Raw genomic sequence first — 22,020 nt, 5'->3', positions numbered from 1 at the left:
AAAATGTAATATAAATTAACATACTTATAATCCTAAAAAATGAATATTTAGAAATTGATGAAATAAAAACGCAGACGATTATATAAATTAACATACTTATAATCCTAAAAATGAATATTTAGAAATTGATGAAATAAAAACGCAGACGATAATATAATTTACAAAAGACAAATCCTATATTTTATTTGGAAACTTATTTAAAATTTTAAATCGAACTGATATTAATAAAAAAAGGCAACCTCAATTTGAACCAGGGAAGCGTTACGTTTTTTTTATTTAAAATAACGGCAAAACGTAAACGCTCAATTTGTGCGCACTATAATGTGGACATTATGCATAATTTTAGTTTCTATTTTTTTTGGATAAGAGAAGGGTTAGAATTTCAATTCATTTTTAATAAAAATTTAATAAGCTATTGTAGAGATTCATTTTGAAGAAGTAAAATATGATTGACCGATTCTTAGCTGGGATTGAATGGATTTGCAGGATTGAGGAATAAGTGTTACTTCTGTTCCCAAAAGAGAATTTAGATAATAGTCTTAATTCGTAGTTTTGAAAAATGTTCTTTTCAAAATAAAAATAAAATGTTCAAATTGTGAGCATTATTTGATATCAAATTTTATCTTAAAATTACAAATTTATTTTTATGTATTTAAAAAAAATCTTCGATTTTATTATCTTTTATGATTTTTAATGTATTTTAAAAAAATCATCGATTTATTTATCTTTTATGATTTTTATATATTTTAAAAAAATATTCGATTTTATTCTTATTATGTACTTTTATGATTTTTATGTATTAAAAAAATCTTTGATTTTATTAACTACCATTAAGTTTTAAAATCAAACACAAAACACCTTAAAGCTTCTTAAAAAATTATCCTTTAGAATTTTATAAAAATTAGGCCTAAGTTTATTAAATAATCATTGAATATCATTTTTTTGAAGAAAAAAAACAAAAATTTTTCTAAAAGAATGGAAACAGGAAATAATTGTCATAACTCCAATCAAATTCTATGGGGTAGGGGCATCCTAATAGTTCCCCTCCCCCCTACCCCTAGCAATGTAATAGTTTCGATTCTGATTTCGACAATGATTTAATCTTGCCCTGGCCTATATAATTATGGGTTTTTTTAAAAAAAATAATATAAGAAGATCACAAAATCTACACAATTTGCCAAGTGTGAATTGTGACCCCAAAAACAATAAATCTCTGTATAAGAAAAATAATTCATGTTAATAAAGATTTAGGTTTTTAAGGTTCATTTAATTTACGGTCCGGACCTAGGGTCGGGTCTGCAGGTTCTCAGATGAATACTTCGCCGCGATTTTCCGCTAACTGTGAATGATGCGGGGTAACTTAGACTCACGATTTATTGGTTAAAAATGCATTTTTAAAAGAAAAAAAAATACTCAACGAAGTTCCACCATCAAAATGCATTATTTAGACGAAATATAAATGCCACTATAACGATGGGGTCTATTAGCGAAATCGACTACTTTCGACGAGCTTATAAGATGGGATATGACTTGTACAGCTAGAAAGTAAGTGTCGTTAAAATGCCAGATTGGAGGTTTTTTTTTAAAAAAAACGGAGTGATTAAGATTAAAACCAAAATAAACAATTTATATAAAACCTTAAAATTTTTCCACATAGATGGCAGAAAGGCTTGGGACATATAAATGCTCCACTTCCTACTATTTTAAATATTTCTTTATCCCTATTGTAAACCTTATAAAGGTCTGAATCCAGCTGGAAAAATGGCGCCATTTTTTTCTTTAAAAAAAACCGGGTAATTACAAACCTGGTTTTAAGACCCCAAGTTTACAAATTTTAAGGCAAGATTGGCGCCGTTTTTTTTTTTTTAAAAATGATATAAATTTAAAACTTTATCAATCAACCTACTTCTTTTCCCTTTTGAAACAAATTAACAAAATACCGCCAAAATTATTTAAATTTTTTTAAAAGAAAAATCCTGCTTGGATCCAAATCAATCACTTGCAAGTCTTCGGAAAAAGAATATTAAATTTTATATCCATCCTTTGTTTATTCACATTTATGTATTCTAGAATATTAATGAACTTATTATTTAAAAAATAATTATTCGCAATCTCTTATTATCATTTTTTTTAAGGGTGATTCCAACCCCCCCCCCCCTATACCATTCCGCTATCTCTCTGGTTTTGGGTAACTTTGATACGGGCTAAGCCAGGCGTTTAAACTGCCTTGAAAAAAAAATTAAGATTAAATCTTTGAAAAATTAAAACCTCAAACTTACTGTTTGTTTGTCATATAAATTAATTTTCTTATGCAAAATAAAATTAGAAAAGAATTATTAACGATATTATAATTACCAATTGACATAATAATTTATTAATATATTTATATTTTTTAATAAATATTATTTATTTTTTCTAAAATACTAATTTCTTTTATTACATTAAAAAATATGAGTCTATATCCATTATAATCCAAATAAAAAAAAATATCTATATTATTCAGGTCTCAAGTAAATTCTATAAAAAATTCTGGCGGTTTTTTTTCTTGGGGATTTTTTTTCTGGGTGGTTAAATCCCGGGTTTTTTCCAGGATTCCTCAATTCCATATTATAGACTATGTAATACGAAGATGTAAATTTTTAAAGGAAAGATATTAATTTCATATTATAGACTATGTAAATGATCATATTACGAAGTCGTAAATTTTTAAAGGAAAGATATTATATATATATATTTGAGATTTTTGTGAATATGATTTTCATTTTTCAATTTTTTTGGAAAAGAATTAAATTTTAACTTTTTTTTTTATTGCTTTTTAAATTTTTATTGTCTCGTTTCATTTTAAAATTATGTTCGTAAATTATGAAATAAAGTTGATAGGTAAATATTTACAAGTTTCGTTACTGCTTGCCAACCGTTCCTATATTATTTTCCTTATTTTAATCCATTCTCCCAATCGTTTTATTAATCTCGCTTTTCGCAGGTGGTCACCTAGAATCGAGCTTTTTAACCGAGTGTTGGTTGTGAAACGGCTCGTTTTGAGCCGATTTTTAAAACCGTGAGCCGATTTTTAAAACCGGTTAACTTCATATTTTAGCCAGAAAAAAAATGTTGCCTAAACCCCGAGATCTGGCTATTAGATGTTTAAACCTTCAGGCCATTTATGACCAAAATCTTCAGAACTTGCGTAATATTCATCTGGATAAAAATATTGAATTAGCCGTTTTTAAAAAATTGGCTCAAAATGATCCCTCTAACAACACCAATGAACAACACTGAATTCCAGAGTAGGCGTTTATCTTTCAAAACGATTTTTTTATATTACATATATATATATATCAAAATTCCAAAAAAATTTTGAGATAAAACACTCCAATCCCTGGGCCCAAAATCAAATATTTAATTATAATTATATCTTTTTTTAAACTACATATTTTTTAGGGAATCAATAAAATAACAAAAAAAAAATACAGAAAATAACAAAAAATAACAAAAAAAATAAAATAAAAGAAGGAAAAAAAAAACCCCTTTTAAAAAAAACATGAAAATAAAATTGTATCTAAATATTTTAAGCAATGTCGTTTTAATTTTTTTTAGACTTTTCAAAAACAATTTTTTATAAAAAACATCTAAAATAAAAATCGATTTTAATTTACCACGAAACATATAGGCAAAAATCGATAACCGATAAGATATAAAATATGAAGAGATTGCCTATATAAAGTATTTATAAATATTATATTTTTTTCTATTATTTTTTAATGATTTGTTAATAAAAAGAATTATTTCAAATGTTTTTTTCCCATTATATTATATTATAAAGTGGATTTTTAAACAATAAAATTCAAGAAATATATATAAAAAAAAACTTTTTAATGTCTTTCAAATGAAAAATTGATTTTTTAAAAAAAAAATACATTAAAAAAAAGACAAAATGACATCCAATTAAAATGAAATAAAAAAAATAAATAATTAATAAATGGAAATTTAAAGAATTAAATACATTTTTAAAAAAAAAAAAACAATATTTGAAAAACAATTAAACTTCTATATGAAAAGGGGCAAGAGTTCTGAGAAGGAATATTTTCACAAAAATAGCGATTCCGAAAGTCTAAACGACTCCCGAACCCGAGACGTGGGAGATAGGAACGCGACAAAATTATGGCGGGATAGGAATACTCCGCCGGAGAGCTCGGCACAGGATCGCGATACGAGTTTCGATAGAATTTTTGACAGGATAGAAGAGTCGAGCGGACGGAAAAATTTACCCGCTAGCAACCCTCCCCACCCTCTCAAATCGAGGGAGGAGAGGGTAGACGATTTTAGGGAAAGATCCGGTAGCATATTGAGCGCCTCGGCTAGGAGAGGCAGCGAATTGATCCACATGATCTTCGGGCGGCGGAAAAGTAAGGATAGATCCGATTCTAAATTGGGTAAGGATGCCGAGGAGAAAAAAGTTACGAGTAGGAATTCGAGCCAAAAAGGCAAATCGGGCAAAAATGGCGGGCCTCTCCAAGCTATGGGGCCCTTATCCCGAAACAAAATAACCGGCGATGGTCGGTATTCCGAATATTCTTCTTCTTCCTCTGAATCGACCGAGGGCGAGCCACCCAATCTTTCTCATAAACAAAGCGAATCGTTGTCCTCCCTGGGTTCGGCTAAAACTGCGGGCGCTAAAGACCTTGGCAAACATTATTACGGTTCATTTTCGAGAGGGGATAAAGGTAAAGAAGTAATTTCCGGGAATTATTCGATGCAAGGAAGCGATGAAGAGTTGGACAATAAAATATCGGGTTCGTCTCGTGATATTGATTCGTCACACCCGAACGAAAATGCGATGGCCGAAATGAAGTTGATCTCTCAGGACTCCCTAGAGGAAGATCGTGGCACGCCAGAATTGGCCTTTTCTAGTCAAAGTGCTTACTATTCTTCTAAGTTGCTGCCCAAAGGTAGTAACCCATTTATAGACTACGGATACCCCAAAACGGCGGGTGTAGGCGAAAAGCCTGTCAATCACCGCAAAGGCATAGGAGAAAGGAATAGGAGGCACGAAAATCTTATCACCGGTAAAGACTTTAGTAAAAGTTATGACTATATTTCGATAGCCAGACCTCGTAGTACCACTCCAATAAGGGGCTCTAGAATCGAGGATTACACGTCCGACAGCAATTATTATAATGATACTCAGATATTTTCGACTACGAGTGGTCAAGATTCCAATAGATCCGGTACGAAAATCAATATAAGATTGCCTAACATGTATCAGAGCGACGCGGAAACTTCCTCCGCGTTTCCCTTTAAGGATAGGCAAAAAAGGCGGAAAAGTTTGAGTACCCTGAATTTGGAAAGCGATGTTGATGCGGAATGGTCCAAGTTCGCCGATAAAGTTTTAAATTTAAATCAGAGGAGGAGCGTAAAATCAAGCGTCAGTGGCCCGAAAGAGGTTTCCCTTCCTTTTCATAGGCGTACCCAAAGTATGGCGTCTTACGATCCTGCTGACACCACAAAGGAACATGTTGCACCTCTAGGGATTTCGGATTATGGAAGATCGGAAAAAGTTCCCATCGATGTACGGTTAATATAATTAATTAATTATAATAGGTTTCATTTATGTAATAATAAAGTAGGATTTCTTTCTTTCTTTCTTTCTTTCTTTCTTTCTTTCTTTCTTTCTTTCTTTCTTTCTTTCTTTCTTTCTTTCTTTCTTTCTTTCCTGTTCAACGTCTGATTTATTTGAGCCTGGTGGGGAAAGAAAAGAAAGAAAGAAGAAAAGAAAAGAAAAGAAAAGAAAAGAAAAGAAAAGAAAAGAAAAGAAAAGAAAAGAAAAGAAAAGAAAAGAAAAGAAAAGAAAAGAAAAGAAAAGAAAGAAAGATAGAATCCATAATATTATAAATTATTGTTTATTTGGGTGTGTTCAAACTACATATATTTCGGGTTAGGCTTTATAATATGACCGGCCCTGGCGACTTACTAATAAAAAATAATGTAACGGGGCCGGGTACATATTTGATCGGGTCTGGCCTTAAAAATTTTTTCCAATTATAGATTATGTAAAGTTCAATAAATAAATTTCATGGTTGTATTAATTTACATAAGTTTAATCAAATGTAAAAAGAAAGGCTTTTTTATAATTTGATTTTTTTTTGAATGATTTGAAATGATTGTTTTTTATATTTACATTTATTCAAACAAATTTGTTTTTTTTCAGCGCAATTAATTTCTTTATTTTGAATTAATAACTGATATCTCCCTCGAATCCTGAAATCTCTATTTCCCATTCTCGTAGGATTTTCCATCCTAAGCTTATCATTCTTTTCAACTTATAACTCCAAAAAAAAAAACAATTTAAAAAAACAAGAAATAGTTTTAAATTTGTTTTATAGCAAAAATAAACCAATAATTTTCCTCAAAAATCCTCACCTTAAAATAATCTTTTTTCCTATTGGTAGTTTAATTCTTGATAAATATGTTTATTATGCAATGATAACACAACATATAGAACGACATTTAATCTTTTACTCTTGGAGGGTAAGGCGAAAAACCACCTTAAAAAAAATAAGGCTATGTCCAAAATCATTTTTAAAAAAATTTACTAAGTTTCAAAAATTTTAAAATTTTAACGAATTCTAATATTAAATTTTTGAAAATGTATATAAATTTTTCTTGGAAATGTTTTGGACACGTTTTTCATTTTTATATTTAAAATAGCTTATTTTTATTTATTTCCATTAAAGTTTGTAAAGTTTGCGAATTTAAATTTTATCATATTTTGGATTCGGCCTTGTTATATTGTTGAATATCTTATAAATTTTAATAGGTAATATTCAATGCTATTTTGAATATTATATTTGTCATACAATTTTGTAACATTCCTATTATCATAATTTTCGAGGTTAATTTCTTTCTTTCTTTCTTTCTTTCTTTCTTTCTTTCTTTCTTTCTTTCTTTCTTTCTTTCTTTCTTTCTTTCTTTCTTTCTTTCTTTCTTTCTTTCTTTCTTTCTTTCTTTCTTTCTTTCTTTCTTTCTTTCTTTCTTTCTTTCTTTCTTTCGTAATATTTTGCCAAACAGTCGCGCTAAGTAATTTCCTTAAATAACAACAACAAAAAAATGAGATCAAAGGATATACTGGTTCTATAATAAATACATAAAGCAAAAAATAATAGCATAAAAAGTATAGAAGTAAAAATATAATAAAAGACACTTTGAAGTAAGTACAAATAAAGGTAATAATTTATGAGCATTAAAAAAAGTGGGAAGTCAAATAAGCCCATGTCCACTTTACCCCGGGTCGAAGGCCCCGAGATAAATAATTTTTTCCCCCACAATTTTTTAATAATTTTAACCAAGCAAAACCCTTGAACTTCGAAATTATATTGGGAAAAATTTTTCAATAAATTGTTAACAATTTTTTTTTTCTTGCTTTGTTTTTTTTTTAAAATATATATTAATAGCAGAGTAGTTAACGCTTTCTTATTAAAAGTAACTAGCTCCCGCTACCGATCCTACCTTCTCAAAAAGAGCTAGCTTCAGCTCCCGCTACCAATTTTTTAAAAGGAGCTAGCTGCCGCTTCAAGTACTAGCGGGCCACTTCAGGGCCTTAACAACTCTGATTACTAGCCACGAAGCTAATACGACTCATTTTTTAGTTTTTAAAACATAACCACATAAGACATTCAATCTAAACATATAAGAAATCTTTTAAATAAAAAAAATGGAAAGCGTATGTCGCATAACGGAATCCGCGGGGATTCAGAACCTTCTCAAGGTTAAATCGTTCACCGAAGGCGAGGCAATTTTAATAATGTTTTTAAAACCCTCATTAAACCGGAAATGAATTTCAGCATGTGTTGAGCACCTTTTACCCTAACGCATTTTTACAGATAATTTTTCGCGCCAAAAACTTTTGCGTTATTTATTTACAATTAATAGATTATAGTACTAAAAGGTAAATTGTTTGAAATTCACAGTTCTGGATACCTCTGTACACCCCGAAGTACAATTATCCTGTCAAATCAACAAAAAATAGATAGATTTTAGGTGTCATAACAATATTTATGATGCCCTAGACAAATACTACAATTAGAAATTTTCTAGAGATCCCTATTTCTCAGCCAGATAGGCTTTTTTCTTTCAAGGTGAAATTTCCTTCTATTCTTTTATGACAAATTTTTAAAAATGAGATCATTAATTAATTTCAAATTTATTTATATGCAGGAAATTATATTTTTAAATCAAAATTTAAAAGAGGAGTAAAAAAAATATACATCACGGTTATAAAAAAAAATATTCAATAATTATATCAGGGTGTAAAAAATTTTTTGAAAAAAATATATTTCCCGAGTATGGGCCCAGCCCTGTCTATTTCACCTATAGGCAGATCCGATTTGGGCAGTTCCGTAGAAGACTCTATCGCGTATCAACAAAATCCAGGGATCTCCAAATTTGGGTTCAGGAATTTTAAACTCTATTTAGCGGAAATATGATAACAGGAACTTACTCGAAAACCTATATTCTAAAGAAAGATCTACCCGCCCTCGGTCAATTTACCCCCAAGTTCTATGGGTTGCCCTTAAATTGGTCTCTGTTTGGTCTGTAGTTTCAAAATGCTCGGCCTAACAATTTAAAATTTCTGAACCCCAAATTTGGGGTCCAAAACCCTGATAAATCCTTCTTTTCATTCTAACACATTTCTAAAAAAAAATAAAGATCGAAATCGCGAATACAGCGGCCAAATTTACAGCTGCAATGCAGGACTTGGCCTTGGAGCCTGAAGAGAATCTTACTAAGGAACGGTTAGTTAATGACAGTTTGGCATCTAAGAGAAAGATATCTAACTCTTTACTGAACTACTACGCCGATTCATCGGATTCTCTTAACAACCTTTACCGTAGCAACATAGAGGAAACGATGAAATTACAAAGTAAAGTAAACGAAGCTGCCTCTTTAACAACACCCATGAATGAAGTACCATTAAGTAAGTTTGATTTAGTGCGAGGAGGCGATATCGATCAACCATATGATAACGTTGCAACTGGCGTCAGTGACAATGACAATAGCGATGAAATATCTTCCATCCCAGAATACGAGCAGAATTTTAGAGCCTCTCTTACCTCCTATGACAGTATCGCACCCCCTAACATGCCCCCGCCCCCTCTGGACATCGGTTCTATTCGAATCGGTGCCACTAATACCGCCGCGGATGATCAAAGAGGTGATGCAAATGCTATGTGGGCAAGATATGATCCCAACAATCAATCAAGTGATCTTACTGAACATCCGACAATGAGGAGTCAAGAGGTACGAGAATTCCATTCCCCTCCTAAACGACCACCCCCTCCTTCACTAGCCCCGTACAGACCCCAGAAAATTGCCGATTTTGAAATATACGATACCAATAGTGAAAAAATGAAGAAAAAACGAGCCGCCCCAACCGCACCTAAAAAGGCCTCAATAACTCGTAAAGAAAGTTTCATTTAAAAAAAAAAAAATTCATAACAATATTAAAAGGTTGGAAAAAAAATAAGTTTTCTCGAGGAACGGAAGTAGAAAAGCTAGAATCTTTCAGAAACTTTATCGGACTCCTGATTAATTTAAGATAATAAATTTCCTTATTTGTTAATTATTAGATAAAGTTTACTTCATCTTAAAAGTTAGTCCTTTTTATAAGTAGAAAAGGTTAGACCCCACTTATTTAAACCTGTGCTTTGATCACGACAAATACTACCTATTTTTTAAAAATCATATTAAATTATGTTATAGAGTCCCAGAAGAACCTCGATAGAGATTTAGAAGATGAAGGTAACTCATGGGAACAATTTCAGAAGCTGACGGCTAAGGTTTCAGATACCATAAAGATGTCCCAAGATAATCTTAAAAACAGGGAGAACGATGACTGGATAGGGATTTTGAAGCTCCCTCCCAAAAGATTGAGCGGCGAAATTCCTCAAGATGTAAAATTGAAAGAATTAGAACTCCAGAAAAAATTGGACGATAAGTCATTTTACCCCGGTGCTGTTATAGATATCTTAAATATGGAACCCAAGGCCTACAAGAAGATGATGAAGAAGATTAAAAAGGAGAAAAAAAAAGTAGACAAGGATAGGAAATACGAAACTACAGAAAACGCAGCTAAAAATGTTCGTAAAATGGAAAGACCCAACACCGCACTCCCCAAAAGTATTGCACTAGACTACGATAAAGAATCAGTTAAAGGCAGTCCCCCTAAATCTGAAGACAGGGCTTTGATAAAGATATCATCTCAAGATAGTGATACCGTATCTAGTGTCCCTGTACAACAACCAGAAACAGGTGATAAAAGAGATAGCGTTTCCAAATATTCAACGGGACTCGTTTTAAACGGAATAGATGAGGCCTATGATTCGTTGAACAAAACACCGATAGGTTGATTCATTTCGATTTTTATGTTCATATTATTTTTTTAACTATCTAACCTTGTTATAAAAGTTCTAAGCTATAAAAATGTAGCTAATGACATACAACAATACCTAAACTGAAGATTCATTTATTTACATCTGTATCAAAATACAAATCAGCTGGTGGTACGCCATTTTAATTTTTTCCGCATAAAAGCTATTTACATTAAAATTTTTATGGAAAACTTTTATTTTTATCTAAAAAAAAAATCAGAATTTCATTTACAATGATAAAAATATGAAATCAAAATGGCGTTTATCAGCTGATTTCCTCTCAAAATGCATTTTAATAAATAAATCGTCGGGCTAGGTAAGTATTATTTGTCATCGAAAATGTCGAATAGAGCTAAAAAAAAAAGAGAAGAATAACTTTGGACGTTAGGTAAAAAAAAAGAAGAAAGAAAGGAGTAATTAAATGTCACTCATAATTTTTTTTTATAATATCAGGTAGGAAACATAGTTTGAGTAAAGAAAGCGAAGGTCATTTCTTTACGAAAAGTTTGGTAGATACGAAAAACGTTATACCTCCTATAAAACCCATTGCTCAAAAAATTGAAGATAGTCAAAGGATCACGGTCTCGAATTCTTCTTCTTATGATCGAACAGCGGCAAGGGATCAAATTTTTGATGATAATAATAATCAAGAGCCCTTGTTAAGATTTGACAGCGATTCAAAAAATGTTCTCAACATTCAAGACAATCATAACCCATTTGAAACCGCACCCGTTCCTAGTGGATTCTCTCATATCTCACAAGTATTAATTTTTATTATATACAGATTATGAAGTTTATTACCGAGGGTATCATCCTTTATCTTATTTTATTTATTTTTTTTACATCACGTTAGATTCTAACACCTATAAAACAAATTGAAACAGACCATTTACCTTCGAAAAATTTGAATCCATTTACAAATAACTTCATGCAAAACAAAATGAAAACCAGTGACGAAATTGCTGCTATATATCCACATGTGTCTGGTGCTAAAAACTCTGTTTTACGTGCTAATAGAGATATCCCAAACAGACCGAAAGATTCTCAACACGATACAGATACTCTATTGGGCGGTTCCTTAAAGAAAAATTCTCCAGATACTTTATCATATGGAAATAATACACCGATTTCTCAGAGCTCTAATATTGAAAGTATCGGACCGAAAGATTCTTTGCACGATACTAATATTCTATTAGGCAGTTCTTTGAAGAAAAATTTTCCCGATACTTTATCATATGGAAATAATACACCGATTTCTCGGAAGTCTAATATTGAAAGTATTAGACCGAAAGATTCTCTGCACGATACTGATATTCTATTAAGCAGTTCTTTGAAGAAAAATTTTCCCGATACTTTATCGTATGGAAATAATACACCGACTTCTCGGAAGTCTTATATTGAAAGTATTATTAAAACAACTCAGCCCCGCTCTGATTTGGGTAATTTCTCGTTAATCGATTTTGATAACAACGAGACGCCTGAAGTTTCAAATCTGATTACTCGTGAAACACATGTTGCTCAACCCAAGAAAGAACACGTAAATAGATCCGAAGATAAAAAAAATTCATTTTCAAATTATTCTTCAGATAATTCGATCAACAATGAACTCAATGTTAAATCAGTCCCAACTTCCAAAGTTTGGCATCTCTACCTTCGGACCTCTAACACCAAGAGCGTAAATAACGAACAGTATTGGATAAAAATTAGACTAAAGTTTTTCAACACAGGCCGGAAAATTCGCTTGTATAAAGGCGGCGAAAATGAGAATACCACTCCGTTTCAAGAACTAAGTTTGCAACCGTCTTACGAGATAATGCCAACATACTTACAGGCTTACGATATTTACGGCAAGATTCTAGTGACGAAATTGCAGCACGTTATTTACAAGGAGCCGATTGGCATATCTTCTATGACGAACATCGCTAACCCTTCAAAATATCATAGAGAGGCGTCAACCCTCTTGAAATTTGGAAGCTTCGATAGTGAGTATATAGAATCCTTTATAAACAAAATAGAAGACGGCTCTATTCAAGTTGGACGTTCACAGGGACAGGCTAATATCGGTAGGCGCTGGTGGATACGCTAAGGAGGAAGTCCTAATTTGGATCAAAGAAGAATATACTGGCAGGGTAATATCGCAGATCTCGGGTGCACCCTTCCAAGTGATAGATATAGGAAGGAGGTATAGTAGAAAAGGTTCAGTGGCGGGTGCCAGCTTGACAGACCAAAAGATACGGGTTAGAGTGTTTTGCCTGGCTTTCCTGAACGGAATGCCGGATTGTGAGATAGGTTTGAACGATCAGCGTAGAGCTGGGTCAGAAATAGTTGGACGGAAGGATATAATGCCTTGCGTCTCGGATGAATGGATTAAAATCAACGTTAAGTCTATCAAGTTTCACGCCTGCGTGGCTAAGAATGACGGAGGGATAGGACAGGCGGCGAAGAAATACGCCATTCGGTTTTATCCGCTAGACGCCACGCATTTTGAACTAACTAGGTTTACCGTTCCGACCAAAGAAAACTTCGAACTTCCCCTCAGGGCTCAAATCAAAGTGAAAAGCATTAAAAATATTGCCTCACCAAATTCTTACGACACCACAAATGGCTCAATCCAGTCAAATAGGATAATCGGGTACAAGATCACTTGTGATATAATCTCAGGGGTCGCATTACGTCACGCCAAAACCGTTACGACCACATTCGCTTTCGAAAACGTTAATGTTTACATACCCATCCCCTTGGATTGGATTTATATTTTCAGGGAAGAAAAGGCTCTCAAATTCGGTTCAAAGCATTCTACCCTTAAATTTCCCGGGAAAATCAAAGGACTGGGGAGATTACTATCAGGAAGCAGTTCCCAGACAGGATCCGACAAATCTTCCTTAGCAACCGGCTCCTTCATAGCTGATTCCTCATCTCCCTTAACGTTGGAAACCACCCTAGGTCTAGCTAAGTACGAACACCTTTACAGATCTTTAGTTTGGAGAATACCTAAAATATCGACCGTCAAACAAAGTAATAGTTGTTCGTTACATCATTTCTTGATTACTTGGATTATACTACTATTTCCAGCACTTTGATATAATTCGATATTTAAACTAATATTTATTGAGTAAAAAAAATAGAAGTTACTTTTGTTTAAAATCGATATTTTATAATATTGATAAAAAAAATAAATAAATAAATAAATACTTATTTTCAGACGCCTACAAAGAACAACATTTAATTTGCATCGTACAACTTGGATTGCATGATGTAATTCCAGAAAATGTGCATGAGTTAATATCTACCGCCATTGTGGAATTCGATATAGGTAAATTATCTTTCAACCAAATTTTTCTTTTATAGTAATTAGTGACCTGCTAAAAAAATTGTCTTTTTTGGCCCGGTTCAGATTTTATATTTTCAAAGGAACAGCCCATATTATTTTTTTGCGCAAAAATTCGACCCAGGTAGGATTTGTTAAATCATCTAACTTTGGTCAGCTTTACTAGCCAAGTTTTTATTTCTAAAAAAAGTAAAGTCTCTAATCATTAAGATGAGGCTAAAACTTAGACCTTTAAGTCAATTTTATAGGGGGGGGGGGGATAATCTTGACGACGCCATATTGAAATTGGTTAAAGTTAGGTGAACATCACTAGACCCAGGTTTTAAAAATTTTTCTACCAATTCGGGTTACGGTTGTTGAGTTTTTCAGCTAATATGAAAATATTTAATTTCTTTCTTTTCTTTCTTTCTTTCTTTCTTTCTTTCTTTCTTTCTTTCTTTCTTTCTTTCTTTCTTTCTTTCTTTCTTTCTTTCTTTCTTTCTTTCTTTCTTTCTTTCTTTCTTTCTTTCTTTCTTTCTTTCTTTCTTTCTTTCTTTCTTTCTTTCTTTCTTTCTTTCTTTCTTTCTTTCTTTCTTTCTTTCTTTCTTTCTTTCTTTCTTTCTTTCTTTTCTTTTCTTTTCTTTTAACTTTCTTTCTTTCTTTTCTTTCTAACTTTTAAAATTATTCTTCTTTATTTCCGAGACGAAGTTAATTTCCAATTTCATTTTTTTTTTTTGCCCAAATATTATAATGCTATTTCGTAATTTTGTATGGTTTTGATTTGACTGAAAAATAAAAAAAATAATAATAATTGGTCTCTAAAATTAATAATTATTTTATTTACTATAAATATATATATATCAAGATATTAAAAACCGGTTTCACCGGGTCGAATAACTTAAGTATTTTAACGGATCACACAGTGAAATATATATGTTTTAGCGTCAATGTGTTTTTTTTTCTTGCAATGTGTATTTTTTTTTTCAACTAAAAATCATTTTCTTTGAGCCCATTTTTTTTTTAATTTAAAAATGTGATTTTACCGGAAATGTATTCCATCATGTTTGGAATACCTACTAACCTACGAATTTCCCACAATATATCCATGATCTTTTAAACCAATGACATATTCATAATACCTAGACTGACGATGCATTCATTAAAAGTGTGCATCCATGAAAAACAGCTGGAAACGCCATTTTAATTACCCATATCATTATTAAAAAATTTTAAACGAGAAGTCAATTTATTACTATATCTTGACGCAAACTTTATTTTAAAGCATTCCCTGATCGATCATCGAGATAAATAAGGAAGCAAGTAATCAATTTTAATAGTAGTTTTTAACATGAGATGAGAATAATTATAATTACTATATGGGTTACCAAAATAGGGCATCCAGCTGATTTGCATTCAGCGACGACTTTCGAAGGCATTATTACGAATGTATCGTCAGTCTAGGTATTATTATTATTATTATATTATATGTCTTTGTTTTCAAACTTAATATAATTTATTCAAGAATTTTCCGTATATTTTTATTTTAAAATATAATAAATTAAAAAAATGGCTTCAAAGGATAACAAGCAAAATTGTCTACTATTCGTAAGATAGGTACACCAAAAAAAACATGATGGAATACATATCGGGTAGAATCAAATTTTTTTAAATTTAAAACAAAAAAACGATTTAAAATTGGGGAAAAAATAACACATTTCCCGGAAAAGGATGAAAAGAATGATAAACATAGGATGGAAAATCCTATGAGGTTGGGAAATAGGGATTTCAAGGATTTCTATCTGCAACATTTGTCACATTGACGCTAATTTAGTAGTTTCGAAACTTACTTGGCAATTTTATGGCTAACAAAATTTTAGGAATAAATTCGTCAAAAACTTGGGACAGCAATAAAAATGCTGGTTATCGGTGTTGTTAAACGGCCCGTTTTGAGCCGACTTTTAGAAACGGCTGACTCAACCAGAATGATATTACGCAAGCCTGAAAATTTTGCACATAACTGGCAGGAAAGGTCTAGACATCAATTAGCGAAATCTCGAGGCATAGGCAACATTTTTTTCTGGCTAAAATTGTGAGATAGCTGGTTTTAAAAATCGGTTCAAAACAAACCGTTTAACAACAACACTAGCGGTTATATTGTAAATTATTTTTTTGAAAAAAAAAATTTACTCGTAATATTTATATGGATTTTGGTTATTATATTGTACGACTCATCAAGCAATTATTTCCAGACTCCATCATCCAAACTACTGAAATAGGAAAATTCAATAAATATACTTCTTTTTATAAATTCCTTTCATAACAATTTAAAGAATTTTGATCCTGAAGCTACTAGGTTCATAATATCACATCAAAAACTGTGTTTTAATTATCAACTATTTCCCTCGTATTAGTTTTTTTTTTTTAAATTATTTTTTGACTAAACATTTTATAACTAATCTCCTAAATTAATAATTATAAATATTTATCTATAAGTAGTATATATATATAAGGGGACGCATTATAATTATATGATTTTGACTAAAAAATAAAAAAAATTTATAATTTCTTTCTTTAAAAAAATTAGTTAAACATTTTCTTACGAGAGATAAATGGCTTCGAAATAGGAATATATGGAAGAGAATGAATGTGATATATCATTCTAGGATACAGTTTTTTTTAAATATCTGATATATTTTAGAATATATGATATAAGTCGAGTAAAATTTGTCCTGGTTAAATTTTTGGCCCTTCCTGGGTTGTTTAACATTTTTTTTCTAGGTCCGGCCGACCGGGTGTGTGTCCGGACCTGCAGACCTAAGATAGTTATATCGTTTATGGAGTCAAGAGCGAATCGGCTTTTAATTCTTTTTCCTAAAATAAAGGCTTTATTTAGTCACGTGGTGCCTTTCTTCCAAAGGGACCTACAAACCAAGATAAAGATATTGAAAAAGAATGATTATGACTAAAAAGCTATATATTGGACATTTGACTGTCGACATATAAACCCGTCCCAGATGTTAAAAAAAATCCCATTTTGTTACCCTGAGATGGGTTCCGGGGTATGATCTCTGATTTGAATCAATATTTTATTCTTTTTATATAAAAAAAAATAGGCACAACCTACGCTTCGAACATCATGTTAAGATCTCTGGCTGTCAATTCCCCGGAAAATGTCAATAAAAGTGCTATCTATAATTCCCATTTTAAACTCAAAGTTAACGTAAGTCATCTTGACGATAAGTTGGGCGAGATCCGAGACGATAGACAGCGTTATATAGAAGCGTCGCTAGCGGAAAACCCCCCAAAACCATTATCCCAGACTACACCTCGTAATTCTATCGACCTATTAAACCTTTCTTCGGATATGTTAGAAGAACAATCAAATGAATCAATGGCTACAGATTTTGTCAAGGATAGAAAATCCTCATCGGAGGGGATGGAAAACTTTTCTTTGACATAAATAATAATCATGTATTTTAATTTTTTTAAAAAAGCAAATTATAAATTTTTTTTTGTTTTTCATAAATGCAATAAAATTTTACGATTTGTTTAGTGATTTATATATTATAGTGTTATTCAAGTAGTACAATAAGATTATATTTAACATAATCTAAATGAAGTGTAAATGATAGTGTTATTTAACGGCTCGTTTTGAGCCGATTTTTTAAAACGGCTTACTCAATATTTTAGCCAGGGGAATATTAAAATATTGCCTATGCCATAAAGGTTTCGTTAATATATGTCTAAACCTTTGTTCATTCTATGAGCAAAATCTTTAGGCTTGGGAATATTTTTGTTGGATGAAGTAACGAGTTAGCAGTTTTTAACAATCGGCTCAAAACGAACCGTATAACACTAGTAAATGAAGAAAAAACAATTAAAAAACCTTTCCTGGGTATAATATTGCGAAAATTTTTATTTAAAAAGTTTATTTAAAAATTTGTGCTTTGCCTATTTTTTAAAAAAATTATCTGTACTTGATAATCGGAAAATATAATAAATAAGGGCCCATAATTTATTGAAAAATCTCTGATTATCTTAAAATAGCTATAAATATCATTCTATTGTATAAATTAAGACATAGACCTATCCATTATTTTGATGGTAAATGGGGGGGGGGGCTATTTAGTTAGGCCTTTTACTATAAATTTTAATGGTTATTTTTAGGTTAACTTATTAATTGAATTCCACACCATCTGAGGATATTCCAAGATTTCTTTATTTTCTTCAAAGCTATCATTAGAGTTGCATAGAAGAAGGATTTAAAACGCTGTATAAATAGGTTTATCACGATTAAGTATGAGTATGATGTATTTATGTTTAATGATCGTTGAAAAATAATTTCTTCCTATACATAATCTTGGTAACGGATAAAGAAAATGAATATTCTTGCATGATATTAATCATCAGATTAAAAACTATACCATTGGATAAAAATTGAAAAATTCTAAATATACTACATATATATATATATATTTAGATTTTATACTAATAGGTTATAATAAAACTAGTGTAGTGCAGCTTTTAAGTCTTCATCTCCTAAACGAAAGGTCTCAGATAATCTAAAAGAAATAAATAGATTTTAATTTTAAATTGACTCCGAATTAGAAATAGAGAATTTATTTGGTTTGGATCGTATTTAATCGATCAAAATTCTAGAAATAATTTTCTTTTTAAAATAATATAAAATTGGCATTCGATTACATAGTTCTTTTTAAATATATTGAGATGATATGAAAATTCAGATCAAACGGTTAAGAATTAAAAATAAAATCAAAAATTGTAATATCAAAATAATAAAAAAATGATAAATATCAGAAATACTAACCCTAATAGATACCAAACCAATATATGGTAAAATCTAACAATCAAACTACTTCGCTTATCGGTTACGCCGTTCTGGCTAAGATGATGATGTGGGGTAGAGTCACTTGTATCATTATTCCTTATATCTTTTTGAAATTATCTAAAATATTTTAAAAAGGACTCTTTTTAGCTATTATTTTTAATATAACCTTTTTTTCTAAGCTAATATTTTCATAATTGATTAGTATTATATTTGTAATTTCTTCAATTAGATTTCAATACAATATCTCATAGAAATCTTTGTTGTTTTTTACAATATAATTTTTCCATATTATGAACAAATATTTTCTTGTCAAACTTATTCCATAAACGGTTTTCCCTGATATTAATATATTTTTTCTCTTTCTTATTTTTACTTAACCTCTAAAAATACTAACAGATTAACCTACCACACAAATCCCCATCCCCAAACAAGATATATTACACCAATGTTTAATATTAATCCCAAGAAAGAACCATCAATGAAAACTTTTTAATCCAAAAATCTACTTAACCAAAATTTAATTTAAAAATAATAATATGAAAAATTAATAAATAATAATAAATTACATCAACAAAATATAAATAATCAAAAATTCTTTAACTACTTTTAACTATGTTAATCATAAAAATAAATTTATGAATAGGAGGCATTAATTCAATAAAATCAAATTAAGGCTAACTGGTTATATGTTATTAAACTTTGATATAAAATTTATAAAATATTCGCAGTTTTAATGTTTTTTTTATAATCTTCTGCTTTTTTCAAAAAAAAAAAATTTAAGATAATCTTAAATGGCATAATGCGCCACTCAATTAGTTTGACATAATGGCAATCGTCTGATTAATTTTATATACCCCTTTGAACCATTTTCTCATCTATAGGCTAGATGAATTCCGAGGAAAATACCATTGATTCAGTTATTTACAATGAGAATTCAATTAGATATAATATATCATTATTGGAATACTGTCGCACTACTATCTCAGCCCTTTCTGGTTCAACAGCTGGCATATTAGGATTAACTTCAATCAATGGTTTTGTGTTTTACATACTTGCATCTGTATTTATGTCGTTGCTATTTTATGAAAGAATGCTTACTTCAAAAGAAACACATTTTAGATCTAAATATGCAATATTTACTGAAGGATTTGTAAATGGACTTTGTACATATGTATTATTTTGGACTTTTTTATATGGTATGGTCCATGTTTATTAATAAAGTTAACTACTGTGCAAATTTGTTTTAATATAAAAATTATTTATCATTTTTTGTAATAGTCATATTTTTAAATTATAAAAGCTATATAGCATATCTATTAATATCCTAATGAAATTTATCCATTCCTTTGCATTTACATCATCCATTTGGTAAAAGGAAACCCTTCTCTATTTTTTGTCCACCAGGTCCAAATTTATTTAAATATATAAAAATTTTAAAAAATATTAGTGCCTTTTTTCTTGTTAGAATTTTAAAATATACCAATTTATTTGACAAAATGAAATGTCATATTTAAGCTTGACCTTGTTCAAATTTTTTTAAAAATATTAGGCTCAACCCAACCTGAGCCGAAATTATTTTTTTAAATTGGTTTTGGGTTTGAGCCAGGCTGTGATTTGTGAATCTCTATCTTAAATATCATTTTAAATTGCTATTTTTGACGCAAAGAATTTGGTTTAATTTATTCTTAGTATTCTTCACTTTTGGAGGGTTGAATGAAATATGCCTACATCTAGCTAAATTTCATGAGGATGCCTTTAGGTTGGGATGGGCACATTACTTGAAAAAATTTGCAGTTTAATTTTATCATAGAAAAAAATATGATGATTAAATTACCACTATCAATGGTTACAAAAAGCTATTCATTATATAATTAAAAATAAAGATAAATGAAAGAAAACAATGAGACAAAGAATTTTATGGACTCATTTATCTTATAACATAAAAGTAGTATAATGTAGATCTGCAAAACTTGACTTGTATGTTGGGCCAGGAAAATTTAAAAAGAAATTTAAATAGGCCAAGCAATTCATGCATAAAAATTTTTGGGCTAGGCTGGACAATGGTTTGCAAATCTCTAATTTTTTTGTAAAATTTGAATAGGCCCCACCTGGGCATTAAGATTTTTGATATTATTTTTTTGAATTTCAAGCTAATGTTTTGATTGATACTAATTGAAAATAAATTTCAATATGCTTATATCTTAGTATTTTAAGGGCTGTATACATAAAATAGTAGATTCATGAATGATATGATCCGATTACAAATGCACAATGAAGGTATCAAACACAATTTATTTATAATATGGTTGTTATAGAATTAGATAGCCATAAGGCACAATATAAAAGCTTTAAGTGACAATGGAAACAAAATTAGATATAGATATTAAAATATGTTATGGCCCAAAAATTTAAGGGAGCAAGGACAAACCTTTCCTAAATTTATAATGGGCTGGGTGAGGCCTGATTTTTTGTAAATTTTGTACACTTTGCTATGAAATTTCTAAAAAAAAATTGTAATTGTCTGGATCTGGAAAAAATTTAATGGGCTTGGTAATATCTTAGTAAAGATTCCTAACAGGTCAAAGTAGGGCTGGGCTTTTGAGGACTCTAGTAATAAATTTTATAAAAAAGAAAACTAGTTAATTGATATTTTATGTAATGATCATTTGGCAAAAGGACTAACTTTTCAATTAAAACTTGTCTCGTTTTGGACTATTTAATTTAACTTGCAAATGTAAAAAAGGGGGGTAATCCCCTTCCTTATAATAGTAAGGTTAATTTGCACGTTATGCCACAACATTGCCTATCTCTTTCTGTCTAGAGCAGTCACATTGTATTGTTACTCCAAATTCTGAAGATGAATGTTTGTCTTTAATCGTATCAGGTCAATTAAGGGAAACTTGTATCGCAAAAGAATTTTATAGCAAAGGTATTATTGTGAAGCCAATTCCACGAAACATTTATAGTGAAGACAATATCGCGAATTGAATTACACATCAAACAACTTGGTCTCAAATCTCTTTATTCATCCCAAGGCACCACACATATTCACGACCCCTTTTCATTTGTACCCTGATGCCCAGCTTGGATCGTGGATAACTGTGCCTCTCAATCTCATCGGTACTACTCGATTTCCTGGTATCATACATGTGTCGTCCACTAGAGCCAGCTCGTTCTCTACACACTTCCCCCTCTCTCCAAGATCTTCATCATATCACACTCCTTTTAATCCGCATCAGTTTGCTATCTTTCAAAGTGGTCTTTAGTTCCTCTCATGTCACTGGCCCACCTCTAGATATCCCTGCTATCGTACTAATATATCCCTTTTCCTTCCTCTCCTCCACTTCTCAGATCTCATATCTTTCCAATCTTGTCTGGCTCCACATCTAGATAGAATATTAGGTAAATAGTTTTCTTTTCCACGCCTATATTTCACC

The 22,020-nt window shown here is 30.7% G+C and overlaps 1 protein-coding gene across 1 annotated transcript; it reads left to right on the top strand.

Annotated features, from left to right (window-relative positions):
* The first annotated feature begins 3,945 nt into the window (after positions 1–3,945).
* LOC135929789 (uncharacterized) lies at positions 3,946–17,194 on the top strand. The gene is made up of 8 exons (XM_065466504.1): positions 3,946–5,569; positions 8,707–9,457; positions 9,760–10,401; positions 10,881–11,188; positions 11,281–12,303; positions 12,443–13,442; positions 13,630–13,740; positions 16,848–17,194. Exons 1-8 carry the CDS (start codon positions 4,052–4,054, stop codon positions 17,192–17,194), a joined length of 5,700 nt encoding a protein of 1,899 aa, XP_065322576.1. The 5' UTR covers positions 3,946–4,051.
* The last annotated feature ends 4,826 nt before the right edge of the window (positions 17,195–22,020 follow it).

Source organism: Gordionus sp. m RMFG-2023, chromosome 5 (assembly GCF_954871325.1).
Source record: "Gordionus sp. m RMFG-2023 chromosome 5, tfGorSpeb1-WG-v2, whole genome shotgun sequence".
NCBI lineage: Eukaryota > Metazoa > Nematomorpha > Gordioida > Chordodea > Parachordodidae > Gordionus > Gordionus sp. m RMFG-2023.
This window is presented reverse-complemented; position numbering and strand designations above follow the sequence as displayed.